The sequence below is a fragment of the Aspergillus foveolatus genome, assembly GCF_047715535.1.
Source record: "Aspergillus foveolatus strain CBS 279.81 unplaced genomic scaffold BDW70scaffold_55, whole genome shotgun sequence".
Taxonomy (NCBI): Eukaryota; Fungi; Ascomycota; class Eurotiomycetes; order Eurotiales; family Aspergillaceae; genus Aspergillus; species Aspergillus foveolatus.
In genome coordinates, this window is record NW_027396119.1 from 128,540 (window position 1) to 145,721 (window position 17,182).

At 50.2% G+C, this 17,182-nt stretch overlaps 5 protein-coding genes across 5 annotated transcripts; 1 reads left to right on the top strand and 4 right to left on the bottom strand.

Annotated features, from left to right (window-relative positions):
- Positions 1 to 301: 301 nt before the first annotated feature.
- sreA (siderophore transcription factor SreA) lies at positions 302 to 2,761 on the bottom strand. Its single transcript, XM_073745362.1, has 3 exons — positions 2,191 to 2,761; positions 1,629 to 2,134; positions 302 to 1,567 (listed from the first exon to the last, which is right to left on the bottom strand). The coding sequence occupies exons 1-3, from the start codon at positions 2,508 to 2,510 to the stop codon at positions 744 to 746; spliced, it is 1,650 nt and encodes a 549-aa protein (XP_073593109.1). The 5' UTR covers positions 2,511 to 2,761; the 3' UTR covers positions 302 to 743.
- Positions 2,762 to 5,328: 2,567 nt separating this feature from the next.
- Positions 5,329 to 7,589, bottom strand: BDW70DRAFT_152650 (TVP15 family protein; the record flags this gene model as incomplete). The annotated part of the gene is made up of 5 exons (XM_073739476.1): positions 5,329 to 5,504; positions 5,568 to 5,657; positions 5,716 to 5,831; positions 6,589 to 6,853; positions 6,920 to 7,589. 5 exons carry the CDS (start codon positions 7,587 to 7,589, stop codon positions 5,329 to 5,331), a joined length of 1,317 nt encoding a protein of 438 aa, XP_073593110.1.
- A 346-nt stretch (positions 7,590 to 7,935) lies between these two features.
- On the bottom strand, positions 7,936 to 9,259 carry BDW70DRAFT_170469 (FAD-dependent oxidoreductase; the record flags this gene model as incomplete). Its single annotated transcript, XM_073742937.1, has 4 exons — positions 7,936 to 8,655; positions 8,703 to 8,874; positions 9,032 to 9,169; positions 9,231 to 9,259. 4 exons carry the CDS (start codon positions 9,257 to 9,259, stop codon positions 7,936 to 7,938), a joined length of 1,059 nt encoding a protein of 352 aa, XP_073593111.1.
- A 1,120-nt stretch (positions 9,260 to 10,379) lies between these two features.
- Positions 10,380 to 11,929, top strand: BDW70DRAFT_152652 (OTU domain-containing protein; the record flags this gene model as incomplete). Its single annotated transcript, XM_073739477.1, has 3 exons — positions 10,380 to 10,617; positions 10,691 to 11,118; positions 11,177 to 11,929. The coding sequence occupies 3 exons, from the start codon at positions 10,380 to 10,382 to the stop codon at positions 11,927 to 11,929; spliced, it is 1,419 nt and encodes a 472-aa protein (XP_073593112.1).
- A 1,091-nt stretch (positions 11,930 to 13,020) lies between these two features.
- BDW70DRAFT_99268 (MHYT domain-containing protein) lies at positions 13,021 to 15,907 on the bottom strand. The gene is made up of 4 exons (XM_073745363.1): positions 15,576 to 15,907; positions 14,950 to 15,514; positions 14,705 to 14,890; positions 13,021 to 14,641 (listed from the first exon to the last, which is right to left on the bottom strand). Exons 1-4 carry the CDS (start codon positions 15,728 to 15,730, stop codon positions 13,205 to 13,207), a joined length of 2,343 nt encoding a protein of 780 aa, XP_073593113.1. The 5' UTR covers positions 15,731 to 15,907; the 3' UTR covers positions 13,021 to 13,204.
- Between the last annotated feature and the right edge of the window lie 1,275 nt (positions 15,908 to 17,182).

A 17,182-nucleotide genomic window follows, 5' to 3' on the forward strand; every position in this document is an offset into this window, starting at 1 on the left:
AGCGGATTGAGGACGATCAATATAACGGTTTAACAGTTGAACCGGCGACTATGAGCCGCCTCTACTCGATAGACTGTAAGCCACCGGCCCGTGCTGCCTAGCTGTAACCCATTACAGTAAAAGCACGACCGGTCGCCGACCTCGGAGACGGAACGGGGGTTTTAGTGTGATATACAGCATGCAGACAAAATCCCTTCTTAAGTTCCTAATTACATGGAGTATTTTACCGAGCATCTGAATAGTCAATCTGACCCCGGTGTCATAAATTATTTAGACAATGGTGTGATATAGGTGATCTTATCGATGATATAGTCGGATTATTGACAACATGATATAAATCTATGCCTTCTTAACTCTAGTACAGTTGAACTCCATCTTTGGTCCGCCTGTCCAGGTTGACCTCCATAAGTTATAGGCTCAATTTGACCAAATAAAACCCCCAATACCGTACCATTTTCTTCTTGGAAATGCTAATCCCGCCATCGCTAAAAATAAAAAGGAAAGACGAAAAAGGATATGTGAATAAGATGAAAAGGAGAATTCTGCCTTAGTACTGGCCAGTGAAAAAATCCGATGGATACATCAGACAGATAGACAGTAGTTGAACGTACACGTGGTATCTCGCGGGGAAAGAGTTGCGCCGAAGGTAGACCCTCCAAAAAGGCTGAAGAGGTTATCGCTTCAATAAGTAGTTTGTATAGTCGAATTTCGAAATAAAGGTCGAACGCGCTAGACTTCTCTCGTCATTGACCCGCCAGCTCCGCCAACTCCCTTTCTTTAGCTCGGAGTTGTTCTCGCATCTCTTCCGCTTCCCGCTGGAGCTTCGCGCGGCGATCTTCAACGTGATTATCCATGTTGGATACACCGGGTAGTGATTGGGACGCTGCCTGGGTCGGTGCAAGCGGTGAGGGTTGTGGGTGATGCGGTTGAGATTGCTGTTGGCGGCCCAAAGCAGCGAGAGAGGGGTCTAATCGACTTTCGTCGCGGGCGTGAGCATGGTTGAGGATGGAGGATATTGAGCTCAGTCGAGCGGGTGGTGGCGGATTGGCAGACGAGACAATGGGTGGAAGTTGATTTGACCCAGCCTCTAATGTGGTTGGAACGGGGCCAGTGTCTGTATTCGCGCCGGTCTCTGCAAGTGTTCGTTTCTTGGAATTGCCTGATGAGCTCGGTGAGATTGATCGTCGAGCGAATTGAGAAACAGGTGGATGGCCTGGCTCGAGGAGTCGAGGCGGAGGCGGGTGATGGGGTAGCGTTACAGCTCCGGAATTGAAATTTGTAAAATCAACCGGCGGTGGTGCGAATCCAAACGGCCTCTGTGCCGCCGGTGAAATCCGGTGGTATTGGTCGACAGGCTCTGAACTGTAATATCGATGGCGCTCGTCATGTGAATAGGCCAGAGTTGCTGGAGACGATGCTTCTGGAGATGCAGATGACCCGTGAGAAGAATGGGTAGCAGCAGTCGGGGAATTTTCTCGTAAAGCCGGCACAACCCGTTTTCGCCTTTTGATAATAGTCTTCTTCATCGTGGTAGGTCGATAGGAACCGTGAAGCTTATAGTAGAGACCTGATATCCAATAATTAATTTGCCTGTCAGAGTGAAATGGGAAAGGGCGGATAAAGCCTACCGCAGGCATTACAGATCGGATGGCCGTTCTCGTCTCGCCGCCAGAGCGGTGTCACTGTAGTTCCGCAATTTTGGCAAGCCACCAGCATATTTCCCTCTGGTGGTCCGCTATTCCTTGCAGGTGCTTCGGCCTCTTGAGGCGGAACAGCTTCTGAATTTCCTGCCCTGTTCAGCACATGCGCCGCGACGTTTCCTCGTGCAGTCGACTTGTAAACGCGGTTGTTATAGGCTGGACAACCGTCGCAACCTTCTGCACCACCTGTACCATTGCAGTTTCCACCACCCGGGCAAGAACCGGTACAACCTTCGCTTCCGCTAACAACGGGATCAGGTTGAAAACCAACGGATTGGTTTTGCGGGTGATACGCCTCGGGACTTGCTTGCGTTCGGTTTCTTTTGGTCGGCCTTGCTACATTGCGGGCTTTCAAGTAGAGACCACATGCATTACAAATCATAGCTCCAGTAGGGGACCGCCGCCATAAGGGGGTACTCTTGGTTCCGCAATTACTAGAAGGATTGATGTTAGTGCACCGTAAATCCAGATCGTGAACTGTCCAACCAACCTGCAAGAATGCCCTAGGAATGAGGTATCCTTTTGGGATTTCGGAGACGTCTTTTCAACATGATGCCCGTTCGTTGGAGTCTCGGAGGTCTGAACTATGGGGTAATCCCCCTCATGATGACTTTGTGGAGCCCCCGCCTCAGACTTCCGAGATTCATTATCCGTATAATGTCGATCCAGTGGGTGTTCTCGACCGGCTTGGGCGGACGAAATAAGCTGCTGGGCAGCGTCTAGGTCTTCCGCCGATGGGTGTCGCGCAACGACGTCGGGATTCCTAGGGAGGGATCGCAGCGTCTCCATGTGCGGGATGGACGCTAACATTTCCACCGTTTGCCTGTGCTCCTGTATGTAGAGCCTAGCGACTCGAGAGGCCCTTCGGGAAGAATCGAGGGAAAAACGAGGAAGCTCGCTGGAACTTAACGGTCGAAATAAAGGGACACTGGGTCGTGCGATGTATGTTGTACCACTCTCGGGGAAAGCGTAAATTCTTGTATGACGAAGTCAAAAGTCGGTCAAGATGAATTGCAGGAGGAAAAAGAAAAGAAAGGGCTAGAGAAGTCAGGCTAGGATGTCAAATCGACCGGTGCTGGCAGCTGCAACTAGTGAGACTCTAAACTAAAGAGGCGGTGCCGATAACGGGAATGAAGATCCTCGAGAATAAACCGAGAATCTGGCAAATCCACGAGGAATGGAGATTTGAACTGTCGCAGAACTAAAGCACTTGAGGACGGGCTGCTTTGCACGGTCACAGCGGAAACACAGATCGCTGGGCAGTGGCGATTCGATCAGGAGGCTGCCGGAGAAGGCGACGGTCTGGTAGAACCAATAGGTGAGAATGATGAAAAGGGGAATTTTTAAAGCAGAAACGCAAACAAAAGTACTTGTAAGCAAGAGGGCGCTGAAGTAGGATAAGAAAGATCGGCGGCGACAGAGATCAGATATGATGGCAAGAATGATAGCAAGGAGAAGATATGATCTGACCCTGGTCGACCACACAGTTGGAAATGCCACGACCAACTGATGATGACCGCGACAAGAGGCTTAGGGGCAGCGTACCTTGGCAAATAATGAAGTTTGAGACGACGATAATACTCCCTTTGTCCTCCGATTCGAATCCAACCCTGGCGTCGTTTCTATCTGTTTCTCTCTGGCCTTTCCGGGTTCCGACAGTGTGGCAGCTGGCGGCTGGGACTTATCACAAGTCGTTAGATCTCCCAAGTGATCTACAGCTAGACCGCTGGGGTTTCCCTTCGGTTTGGATCCCTTTTCCAGACCCCTTCGACGACGTATTTGCTTTTTCAGGAGGCTTTGCGAGTCCGACAGGTTGGGAATGATAAGTTTTAGTACGGGGGCAAGACCCGCGGTCGTTTCCCCTGCCTGAAATGTAAGAAAGTGGCTCTGCTCACTCTGGACTTTTGCCTGTTGCCTTTGATTGCCTTTCGTTTCCCCCCAGATCGCTGCTCCACCGCTGCCCGTCTGAGTTTAGAATCGAAATCAGGAGAATGCAGGTAAGCCAGTGCTCATTTGCGTAGTGTCATCACGCCTGCTGTGATTGGCTGCAGCGAGACTCGGTGGGCGAGGAGACGTTCCGGCCATGGCCCATCGCCTCAGTCGAGCCGCCGGAGTTTCGCCCGTTATCTCCCCGAGCTGACAAGTTTGATCTATGGCGTTTGTGATTCGTCCCAGCAGTCTTACCTTACTAAGACCATCCAGGTTACGTCGACAGGGCAGCAAGTCATGACACCAGAAAGATACAAAGACACATAGATGTCGTCTCTGGGGCCTCTGAAAGCCAAAATGGTGCAGAACCTTTCCCCCCCCCTTTTTTTTTTTTTTTTTTTTGGCAAGATAATTCAATCAGGACCCCTGTCACGACACATTTGGGCCCAGGTCAGACAAGTACCAACTCCCGACCATGGCCCATGGCATGACTCCTAACGACGGGAAGCGACATCGCACAACAAGGACCATGCCAGAATCATGATATCGATCTATAATAATTGCACTAATACAACGCTGCCATCAGCCTATCGTCCTACCAGAATCAACGCTCAGGTCCCGGCTTATCCTTGTCCTGTACATACACGGCCATGTCCAAGGTACGACTGTGTAGTTGGTACAGGTTGACCGCTACCAGTATTGCTACTACCGCGTCCAGCTTCATCATCTCTTCCCAAAGACCCTCGCACGCTCGAGGACGAAGGAAAACATGGGCTGCGGATCGGTGTGCCCAGGCAGGATGAGGAGCGGGTTGTCTAGAGAATCGGGTTGCAAATCTGCGATGTTTCCGCAGACTTTGCTTGCTTGGTAACCGGGAGTCATGGACTAGGACCCAAAATTCAGTTCCCTTGGCTCAGCTTTGGATCCCGCGCCCCTGGGTTACTTTGTAGTCATCCGGCCTGATAACGGGGTAAAGTCGCTTTAATAACCTAGGCAGCGCTCACAATTACGGAAGACGGGAACGGCGGATCAGATAATACGTATAGTTAGGCTCCAGCTTTTCTTGGTTCTCGGAACTAAGCATTTGGCCTAACAGCCGGGAACAATTTCGGTTCGCGCTAGACCTCTGACAGTCGAGATAATGGCGCAGGCAGGGAATGTTATTTACATATAGTGTGATCCGCTATTATTGACGATCAGATAAAGCAAAAACCTGGAGTGGAGTACAATTATATACGTGCATTCTTCCCTATAAGGTGACTAAATTCGCTGCCACAGAAGTTATAACTAATCAGAATAGAATAATAGCTCTACATGTTGTATGGTACAGTGCTAGCGAGCAGACCAACCAGACAATGAATCAGTAGATCCGAAATTGATGAAACATGCTCAAATAGATTGCAATGGCCCCTTGGGCAAGCAAAGACCGCCCGCCGTCCAAACGCACACGCAGATAAACAACGTATAGCTGCACATCGTCCTCCTCGCCTATATCTTCCTTTCATCGTCGCAGAGTCATTCGTCACACTCATGGAATATCGTTCATCATAAGAATCCCGAATTCGTAATACTTGCATTTCGTGGTATATATTTTGGCAGAAAACAATCGGCCGTTCATCGATCGTGGCTGCGCAGAGCACGGCATAGCGCCGGCCCTGTCGCAACGCAATTCCGCTTCCACGAACACGCTTTAAAATCTCTAGACGACCTGCTCGGCGCCCCAGCTCTGGTCGGCCTCGCGCATGTTCGATGGCGGCTCAATAGAGGGGACGAATTCCAAGACGGCATAGCCAATGCCGAGGAAACCGACGATGGAACCGGCAATGTATTGCAGAACGTGGCCATGCAGGATGAGACATCCAACGAAGATGTAGACTTTATCGCCGTGTCAGCGCATGAACTGCGAGTGACGCAGCTCCTGGGAATATGAAGACTTACAAACACCGCGACCAAGGAACGAGAAGAGGAAGGACGCATAGCGGTAGACATAATCCGGGATAGTGGGCAAGAATTCCAATCCGGCGACGACTACAGATATTAGGGTCAATGCACACATTGTCTTTCGACTGATGAGGGAAGATCTTACTGAGACCAAAGAGAATCACGTATACACCGGTGATGACATGTCCCAGGCTAATTGGGAAGAATTGCGCGATACCACCAAGAACCATAATGACACCAACAGCCACGTTGGCGAAGCGACTAAGATAAGAGGCATAGGTCAGTAATCAACTCGCCCTATGCGCGTAACAGAGGACCCGGTGCAAACGAACAAGATGTTAGAGAGATCCATTGTGGGAATTAGGGAAGTCCGTCGAAGGATTGTAGCTGGTACGGGATGCGAGTTATCGACGGTGAAATTGACTTCAACGAGGTCAAATATGAGGATGTGGGAGCCTTCGCGCAGCGAGAAGAGAATGCACGTTGCCTAAGTCTTGATGAACCACGTAGCTGGTTGTGGTGGGCGTTCTGTCAGGGGAGCTAGGTAGCAAGATTGTCGCGGATGACGGGCGTGCGGCTGCAGACTGTCGACCAGGAGCGATGAGCGAAGAGGTAGGTGATTTGATTCTCGACTGAAGCTTCGAATCAAGAGTTAGACATGGGAGAGATGAAAAGTTGGGAGATGAACAAGAACCCCCAGCTCGTTTCCTGCGAGGCGCAACAGGCGGGTCTGCCAAGAAGGCTGGCGAGTGCAGCTGACTCAGCTCTCAAGTGGCTCTCCATGTGGCTGAGCGCTAACTACAGTGTACGGCGTCCTTGAAGGGCATTAGTGATTCAGTTTTACAAGATGGATATGGACTGCTAGACCAGAGGGATCCGGGCAAGAAGAAGGTGAGGTCAAGCTGTCGACTCGCTATATTTGACTAGAAACCCATAAATATTGTAGTTGGCGATTATGCCTTGAAGCTATCAGATAGCCACGAGATCACCGACTCGCTTGTCTAGCCTCGCAGCAGACAGAGCATTCGCAAGCTTGCACATCCTCACGGAGTCGTTTCCTAGACTTTCATAAATGGCGTTCAGATCTGTCCCTAGTCCAGCATCCTCGGCGGTCTTCAGGCTCCGGGAGTCCACAAACGGAGCGATAGTGGGCCAGACGCTTTGCACGTTGTTGAAGAAGAGCTCGACGCCCAGGTCCCCGATTCCGTGGACTTCTTTAATCAGCTGCCTCGTTTTCGTAGGGTCATAGCCAGCTTTCTTTATAAGATTGTTGAGGTCTCCCTCTGCGATCTTAAGTTAGCTCAAGCAAGCAAGTGAGCCCCAGCGGCCAGGAAATGATGAATGCACACCATATTTCTCGTTCACAAACTCAACCAATTTCCCGAGGTTCGTTGACCCCTGCTCTCTGTATCGATTGTATCCGCCGTCCTTCAATACCATGGCTCTCTCTTCCCAGCTAGCGTTTCCTAGTTTCTGGATATCATGGTATCCAACCTCGACAAGCTTCTTGAGAGTACGGTCTGTGAGTTCGTGCGACATCGGCTTCGACTTCAACATCGCGTCCATGAGCATGGCGAGAATTGTATCCGGTGAGCCGCTAAGCGCTTTCCCCTCGATTGCTGTCCCCTCCAGCGGGCCACGGCCGAATTTCTTAATTGTCTTCTCGAGCTTCTCCCTATTTGGAGACCCTTGCGGTTTATCCTGGCCCGTATGGTCGTTCTCGCTTTCTTCGTCTTCTTTATTTTCCTCGCTTCCCTCTTCGTCACCCTCCTCGCTCATATCCTCATCTATCTCCCCTTCGCCAAACTCCCCCTCATCGTCAACATAGCCCTCATCATCTTCCGCATCAGGCGGCTCTCCAGACTTGGCCGCTTTATGTGGGGGCTGCGACTTCAGCTCTTTTGAGTCTTTCTCCTGTAACTCAGGTGTTTCGTCGGTGCTTCTCTTGCGCTTTGTTGTGCTGGTTACGTCGTCGGTCTCATGGCCGTCTTCGACCTGGGGGGCTCTGTACTCTTTCATATTGGCTGTGTGTCGGTTATCTTACTCGTACATGCTCTTATTCTTGTAGATTGCTGCGTAGATATTAACCACTAATTAAAGGCTAATGCTTTAGGTCGTTTATCGTCCTGGCCTGTCTTCTATGATAGTGGTGACGCAATGGCGACGTCTACAAAATACCCCAGGTATGCTGTGGGGAAGCAGTAATAAACGACGTCAATTTTTTTGTTCTTTTTCTTTTTCTTTCTCTTTTTTTTTTTTAGGAAAGGACATTAACTCATAGTATCTAATTCTATTCCTCAAAGTAGTCTGCACGGGGTGGCCCAATCTTGTCGTTATTCTGTACAAAATGACCTTACACTACTGATCACAACTTCGCCCTGATTTTCTTCTGCAAAGTGTCCTTCACCAACCGCACTGCCTCGGCGGCACAGCCATACGAAGCCTGATACCCAAATCCTCCATGACCATAGTTATGCACGACCGCGACACCCTCAATCAGCTCCGCCTCAATACGCGGCCCGTCATCACGCAGAGGACGCAGCCCCACGCCGTGCCTAATGATGTCTAGCCCTTCAATCCCTTGGCCCTCACCTACCAGCTCCGGACAAATAGCAATGGCACGCTTCATGATGCGCACGGCAAGGTTAGGATCAGGCAATGGGTCCCATTGATGCTTCTGGTAGCAGCCACCTAGAATGGTGCCGCCGCCAGCTGCACGGGTCATCATGTACATGAGTTCATCCTCACCGTCATCAGTGCCTGACATGGAAACCATTTTACCGGGATCGTTGCGGACAATGACGATCTGTCCACGACCTGGGTAGAGCTTGTCGTCGCGGACGCCGCCAAGCTTCTTAGATGATAGGCCGGTACAGTTCACGACAATGTCGGCGGGTTGCCCGGAATGGTGAGCATTCGCTGCGTCTGAGACGTGCTTGAACACTGCCCGCTTGAACACTGCACCGTTCTTACGGCATTGGCCGACTAGCCAGGGTAGATATACCGCAGTGTTGATGCAGACTGAGGTGAAGACCTGCGCGTTGTCAACACCGGGCGCCAATTGATCTCTTGGAAGGTTTTTGAACTGAATTGTTAGTAAGTCATAAGTGTGCACATGAGGTATAAGCGTACATCAGGGACAACGTCTTTGTACCAGGGGTTCTCGCTGACCAGGGCTGAGAACCATTTACCAGTCGTAGTTTCCTGGTCCTTTTTCCGGTTGTGAACGATGGATTCTAGTGACTTGGTAAGAGTGTTACGAGCTTTCACTTCCAGGTAGCATACCTTGAAAGTGGATTCCAGCCTCCGGGTGCTTCTCGGTCAGTTCCTTCAATGGCTGCCAGGTCGCTCGCTCCCACTTAGCATGGTTGGTGCCAGGTTGTCCGGTTCTGAATCGAAGTTAACAATCAACACACGTCGTTTCCAGGGTGGGCAAGAGCGATGGTAGGACTGCAGCATACGGAAGGTAGTTCGCACCAGCCCAGGGTGAACAGTATTCAATATCATAGTCTCCCGGCATATGCTTGGCCACGACGGTGACGGAGTTGCTGGGATCCTGGGACAGAAGGTATGCCGTCGTGAGCCCAGAGACCCCGGCCCTGCAAATATTGTCTTAGCTCGTAAATCCAGATTGGCAGATGGTCTGTGAAGTCATATTACCCGAGCACCACGATGTTATTTTTGGCCATTGTGGCTTTAATCACGTTTGCGATTGTTAGAGGTTTGAATATGACGGCGTCAGTCCAAAGAGAAGAGGGAAATATTAGTGAAAAAAAGAAACAATCATGCAATACGAGTTGGAGAGAGAATATATGGTACAACCGCCAAGGACTACTACGTAGCAATCGAGAGCTACCCCAAACCATTGTGGATGATTCTCATTATCAATCGGGCAAATACGTTAGCGATTGATAGCCCGGTAGACTGCGGTATATGGACGTGGGGCAGTGAATGCGACATCCGATTTCGCCATTGGTGTCACCGCGATGGTTGGGAGCAGTTGTGCTGCCCTGTAGCAGAATATGCCTCATGGATAAAAACAGTCATCCCTTCACTAGAATCCTCAATTGTCATATTGATTATTCCTTATCAGGACTTTTTTTGTTGCGACTGCGGCAATGCGGGGTTTCTTATCAGCTGTGCTAAGCATGGATCCGTCCCCATACTTCTCGTTACATCGATGTGTAGGATATGTGGCAGGAGACTTGGAAATTGCTGATATCTACTAGCATCAGTACCAGATCTAATATATAGTACATGGACCCTAGATAACGCAGGTACTGAGCGATCTCCCAAAAACGCGACGCGTCAGTAATAATACATGATTGCCAAGTTCAGTTACATTACCGGAAGAAGCAGGAGCGCCCGAAACTTGGAAAAAGACAAAAATACGGTGAGCTGTTTGCACGTTACGCAATACAAAACGCGGAGGCAGGATTCGTCAAGGAAATTCCAAGCCATTCACTCACTCGACGAGTCTGGCTCGGGTTGTGATTCATCGGGTCCTAACTAGAGGAACAAAAAGCTTTAGCAACCTTCGAGCTTCTCTTTCCACTTTGCTGATACTGGTTCCGGGGCTTCCAATTAGTTATCCAGCTTTTCCCGAGTCAACCCTGGCTATTAGTATTTGTTAAAGCTCCGTAATTTCTTTTTCCACTCCTCCGAATCCTCGATCCTCGCTCCACACTCCACCGACCCTTCTTCGCTCCCCATTTCAAGCCTTCTTCTTGCCTTTCATTCTGGCTCGACGTAGCTCTCTTCTCTACCGTCCTCAATGAGGGACCGTCGCGGGGTAGGGATTTTCCAATCATGGCAGATGTCCCGAAAGGCGGCAGGATCGTGCCTATAATTGCTCCTCGCCACAATGATCATCCTGAAGGGAGCTTACAGGCGATCAATGACCCCGAGCACGAGAAGCCGCCGGAGCAGGGTCCCCAGGAATCCCGCCGCGGCCCTAAAAATACACGCAGCAAGGCAGACACAGAATGCTTGGAGCTTCCTAGTCTCACTCAGCTAGGGCTTTATGCTCTTCCCACAGAGGGTGACGGTAGGTCTCGATGGCAAAGAAACGCGTTAATTTCTGTATGCGTTGTGCAGTGGAGTAACTTCTATTTTCATAGGCAACTGCCTCTACTACGCGCTATCGGACCAATTGTACGGGGACTTCAACCATGCCGACCACATCCGGACGCGCCTTGCAGACCACATCCATGCCAACCGGGACTACTTCATGAGCTTTATAGCTGCCGCTGGTGGGGAGCGAAGAGCTCCTAGACGTGCGGCGGCTGAGGCTGCTCGAAACTCTTACTGCTCTTCCTCGTCCGCCAGCCCTGCCCCTCCGTCCACCAAAGATAAAGAACGAAGTTTCGATTCCCGAGTAGCAGAGTCGCGGAAGAATGGCGTGTGGGGCGGAGCAGAGGAGATACAGGCCTTTTGCCAGTCATTCAAGAAGGATGTGAACGTCTATACTATGTACGGAATTCAGAACTTTCGCGACGTCCACGCTCCGGCGGACGAGGAAAGGGAAACCATACACATTGCCTTTCACGTAAGGGCTACTCAAGTCAATTGCCGCTCTCTTGTCTGTTACTAACGCTTCTTACCAGGATTTCCATCACTACTCTTCTGTACGCCATTGCGAAGGTCCTCATACGGGCTTGCCGCGTATCCCTAAAGCAGAACAGTCAGCACAAACCAGCGCCGCACCTCCAGACGAAAGCGTGGTCAATGTAGCTTCCCCGTGGAAAATATCAGCTATCCAGGCAGGTCTCGGCGATAAGTATGACCGTGAAACTATTGTTGAGGTACTCGAGCAGTGCCGAGGGAACATAGACAATGCATTTCTGAACCTGCTTGGTGACAATGTAAACACCCAACAACCCGAGGCCACCGCTTCCCGAGCAATCATGAAGTCGCGGTTTCAACCCTCTTCGCGCTCCTCATCTCCCTTTAGCACTGGGAGCAAACGCTCAGCTGATGATACCGACGAAGAAGAAAATCCGCGGCCGGCTTCACGGCGCTCCCGAGTTCGCGAGCAAAAGCGTCGGATCCTCCCAGATGTTACAGTTGGGATTGCATTCCGAGATGATCAAAATGACCTTGTCTCCTTGCGTTTCCGTGTGAGCCCCGACAAGGCTGTTTCTAAGTCACCAGCGGAAACTGCTAGAGAGCATACAGAAGCAAGCTCCACTGAATCATTTGAAGACAGCTCAACTCTCCCGAAACAGGGCAGGAGATTAAAGTCCAGGAACAAACAGAACGCAGATATCAGTGAAACCTCAAGCCAACAGAGTGAACCCAACACCAACGAGCAAAAACTACGCCGAAGTAAGCGTATCTCTCGGAGCCGAAATACATAAGCATTTTTCGTGTCTCCCCGAAGTTTTTCTCTTGGATCGCCGTCCTCTTACACGACGTCTCGTTATCCTATCCTCTCCCTATCACATCAATCCTCGATTGCATTCAAGCGCATTGGGCGGCCCCGTCTCTCATGGTTTCTTTTCCAGAGTATATTGTGTCAGCGACTTAGCGGTTGTTTTGAATTTCTCCGGTATCAAACAGCATTTTTAGCCTTTTGCGTGCCACCGTCGACGACGAACCAGTTCTTGCTTTCTATCCTACATGCGAGCACGGGTGCACATTATACCATCATGAGGCGTTGATCGGTTCGGCGGAATCACTTTCCTGGCATAGTACACGGTTCAAGGCTTGCATCTGGGCCGTTCTCTTCCTGCGTGGGTAGAGATTGTTGCATTTAGCGCGTCGCACTTATTATCTGGCGTCTCTCTTATGATGGCGCAATATGGGCGTGGTGTTTTTGTTCTTCATGCTTCAGGAGTTGCTTTGGCGTTTGGGTCGGGAAAAGAAACATATCATTGATGCCATGCTTGCCTTGGGAATTTTTGGCGGGCTGTTTTATTCTAGAATCTAGAGCGTGTTTCGCCCTTCTGTTCTGGCTCATATACGTGAAATCTGGCTGGACTGTTTCACTATAGCTAGAAAGTATGAATTACTCTCTCAGAGAGAACTGACTAGTTGCATTGATTCTTCGTGGTTATGCTGTTCTTCAGACCTTTGTTTAGGCCTGGCTCAGACAGACACATAAACTCATCCGATAGTGACGCCATGATTGCAAACGATTGGCGTAACTGCTCATTATTGTCCAATTCTATCCTAAATATACATGATAAACATTACACCCTGTACTCCATGTCTTCCCCTTCCCCTCATCACTCCTTTATGCGCCATGCCGTAAAACAAAAATAAATAATTAAAAAATAAAAACGCCGACACCAAGAACATGGGATATCGCATACAGAGGAGTATAGTCAACAAAATCCTGGTAAGTCCAACTAAACGGTCAAGATTATGTAGTTAGTGCTTGTTTTGAAAGATTGGTGGTTTGCGCGGAGAGTAAGGTCCAGGTTAGTTTGGGCGCGGGCGTATGTGGATGGAATGGATAGTTTCAAGAGGTGCATTATGCCTTCATTAGGGCAATATGGGCGCAGTGATGTCCGGAGGCGCATTCACCGATTAACCCTGGACGGGAGATGTACGTTGGAAGAAGCGGAGATGAATAGACGAGTGAGATTGTGTGTATCAGCCAGGCAGAATAGTATGCCGCACCGAGATCTTCAAAAGCCTGGACTAGGGCGCAGACGCAATCCGGGCGCATAGCAGAGGTTATATAGTTCATCAACGTAAGTCTGTGCAGTCGAGTCACCAGCCTCTACAACTGTGACAGAAGTATGTTTTCCCAAGGCTGCCTCAGTGGCAGGGTCCGCTATCCTCGCCACATCTACTTTGACTTCTTTCTGGACTATGATATCGCCTAATGGCGTGCTGTCCGTGAGAGTCTCCCGGGAGGGTAGGGTTCTTGTGCTGCGAACATATGGTCGTCTGCGCGATGACCAAAGGTTGAGGTTGAAAATGTGGCGGGCTGAAGGGGCCAATTCGGAGTCTGTTGTGGAATTGGAGCGGATAGTTGAGTAGAGAATTCCTTTGCTAAGCTCGCGCGCGAGGCCGTCGACGTCAGTAGCGCCGCTGTTGACCTGTTGCTGGATGCGAAAAAGGCGAAGGGGCATAAAGGCGTAGTCTGGGTTAGTGACGCGAGTGCTGAGGGATCCCACTGTGCAGAATGCCAAGAGCATGCATGTTTTGTTGTCGGAGATTCTTGTGCTGCGGCATGGTGCCATCAAAGGTCGTGGGAAGAAGCGAGATGCGGAATTGAGGTCTGGCGGAAGCGACATAGCAAGGTCCGCCATTGCTCGGCTCAGGTCTCGACGAAACTCGTCGGCACCTTTGTAGCTTCGTGCCTTTTCGGAGCTTAGCCAGTCAGTACAGGTCGCGACTGACCACCCCTCCAGATGCGAGAGAAGTTCCAAATGAGATGCTAATAGGCGCTTCGTTTTCAGGGTGACTGACGGTAGCGGATTTCCCATTCCTTTAGCGGTCAATACCTCAAACCGATCATGGACCGTAGGGCGGGTTATAAAGGAGACTAGATGAACGCCAGGCTCATAATTCCGCCCAGACGCAGCAAAGTCGCGCATATCCTTGAGGTGCACGTCTAGTGCTCCTGATACGACATTCAAACGTCTGGAGAGGAGAGAAGAGACATTATCGATTGTAGCAAACCTGAAACCTGAAGCTGCGAGCCGAGAGGCTTCTTGCTTTCTCAACTGGCGCACTGTGAACATCAACTGGCCCTTTCCAGTACGCAGCCTGGAGTATGCCATAGCGCGCGAAAAACGTGATGAGGTGGTAGAAGTGGTCAAAACATCGTCGTACAGCATGCCCAAATCATCCAGCGGTTGTCGAACTTGGTCAGCAAGATCATACGCTGCCACGCAGAAGTGGCGCTTGAACATTTCGTCGAACCCTGCATTGGCTTCGGCTTCTTGATCCGGATCTATACCCTTCGCAATATACCGCTTGTGCGCCTCATCCTCTACTTCTATCCTGTCCCTCATATAAGGGACAACCTCTTTTATTAGATTCCAATTCCGACTTGCCCGGAAGGCCCATAGAAACGCAGGATGAGTTCTAGTGAGATCGTCATCGCTGAAGGTCTTCATAAATGAGTTCGTAAGCTTGTGGCGAGAAGCGGTCGTTGGGAAGGCTTAGTGACTTACCTTGCCGATATAACGGTCGACTATTTTTCGGGTAGGAAGAAGAGCATGTGGTGTAACCATAACTCGACCTTCTGGGTCAAAGAAAACAGAGGCCAGCACCAGCTGTTGCGCCTGCATTCTCAGCCGTCTATGGTCACCACTGGCGGTTATAGCACATGCCGACAGGATGCCACAGGCGACACAGGCCTAGATTGTGTTAGCATTTTGGGAAAAGGCGTTCGTGGATAAGCACATCAAAGACTAACCAGGACTGAGCATATGATGACTGTCTGAGTCCTAGATAACTGGCCACCTCGGCTTGCAGTTGGGTCATTCTCTTTATAAGTTGTTCCGACTGCAGCAGTCCAGTGCATGCCAGACACAGCCAAAGCCAGTAGACAGCCGCAGATCATGCGCCTCCACCAACGATTGGTCCACGAGGCTCTCCACCGAAAGAAGATACTGAGCGCTGCGATGCTAGCACATACTGCAATCACAGCAGAGCCGGCAACATTTCCGGCAGAGTAGCTGCATTTGTAGTTGGTAATGCCCAACTGACCAACGTAATGCATGCCGCACACTGAGCCTCCCGTCAGCACTCCTCCTGTAAAGATCCTTGTGTATCCTGCCTTCTCGCTTGTACCGAAAGCATAAAAGGCCGCCAGCAGAACACACACAGGAAGGATGAAGGAGACGCCGGTGAATGACATGCTGTATAGAACCTGAATTTGATTGTCTCCATCGCCAAGGACAATCGCACGATTTCCAATGAAATGCATGCACCAAATCCCAATTCCACCCATTGAGACCGCAGATGTGAGTAGCAAGTACCTAATTTAAAGATTGTTTAGAGTTGTGATCCGTCAGAAGTCGCACTGTTGGAACTGCGTACCAGTTATAGAAGCCCGCCGTTGATGTCCGTCGATGAAGAAGTTCCAATGTAGTTATACAGCCCATGACACTGATGACATAGGAGAGAACAATGAAGCCCGGTAAATAGGAAACAACGACCGCGTCCCCAGTGGGGAGGGTATCCATATCCAACATGGTCCGATGGTAAGATAGAGTCGACTTCGGAGAAGACGAGCAGGTTTAAAGGAGATTAAAGAATGCATACATAGTGGTCAACACATACGTATACCTGGAGCCTTTCGGTCTATGGAGAACGAGAAGAAAGAAGTGAAGGAACAAGGGCCAGCAAGCACCTTATCCATAAATGTGGCGAGCTGAGCTTGTTATAAACTTATAGTTGGTTGACGCCAGGGGCTCCGCAGGCCTGTCTACCTTGATTAAAATGGGTCCACTACCCTCCAAGGAAAGACGAATGGTTTTAAGACAAGGGTTCAGAACCAGGAGCGCTGACAAACTTGAAGCAATTTGGGCTCCGGCTGCGTCTCACCTATGCGGCCGTCCTTAAGTATCTGGAATATCTCCATCATTTTCAGAACCTGGTCCTGCTGGTCGAAACGACGAGCCATAACTGGAGTCCCCTGGCTCGATCTTGAGCGGAAACAAATGACAACCCTGTTTTTCCTTCACATTAATATGCCACGTTATTATCTAGCTCAGCTGCCTCATCGAGATCGTGTTATCGTGGCGATAGGGCGCAGACTAACTGGGTCTCCGATCTGATCGGATCGCCTGATAGGAACCATAAGAGCGCGCTAGAGCCTAGCTCCGGAACCAAAAGGTTCTCCAATGTCTTAGATCTGAGGCTAGACCAGGCAACGCTACCGAGCCGCGGCTGTTTTGCCCAAACTGCGCCCATTCTCGTGCACGGATAGCCGAGACTGTTAAACATGAGGTAATCAATCCGTCCTCGTGGGATCGAAATCCTTGCGATTTATTGGCAAACCGATATTACGCGAGATTCCTTCGGTCTCTGGGCTTTGGGCGGTGGATATCCTGTCTCCCCATTTACCATGGCAGCCATAAGCTAAGACGAGGGATTGACTTGAATAGCCAGCGCAACGATGTGAAACTAGAATTGAGCAGCTGTAGGCTGTAGCTTCACAGCGCTCGAATTGAAAGGTCAATAAGCCAATAATGGCATTCACGGAGTCACCGAATGGGACATGGAATAACCTGAGATTAATGTCGGTTGTTAGCAAGTCCGAGCTCCAAGGCCGCATAGTCAAACTTTAACCTGACTCGGTTTTGTTTTGTAAGGCTTTGCCAGTCGCACCTTCGTCTCAGTTCCTGCTTAGGGGACTCCGAAGGATTGTCGTTATTAAACACGAAGGAAGATGGAATGAATCAGCGAATCCTGAATAACATCTAACAGTCCACATTGTTTGAGTGTTGTCCCCCTGGCGTTCGAGTCACCAAACCTGGGGTGATGCAGGTTGGACGAACTGAAGGTCCAGGTCCAAATTGCGGCTGCATGCAGTCTGCACATGATCCGTCGAATACTCTAGGCACGCAACAACACGTGCCATGCCTGTTCCCCTCCTCCATCCCAGCTTGTCTAGACTCGATAGCAACGTTAGCTTGCTATTC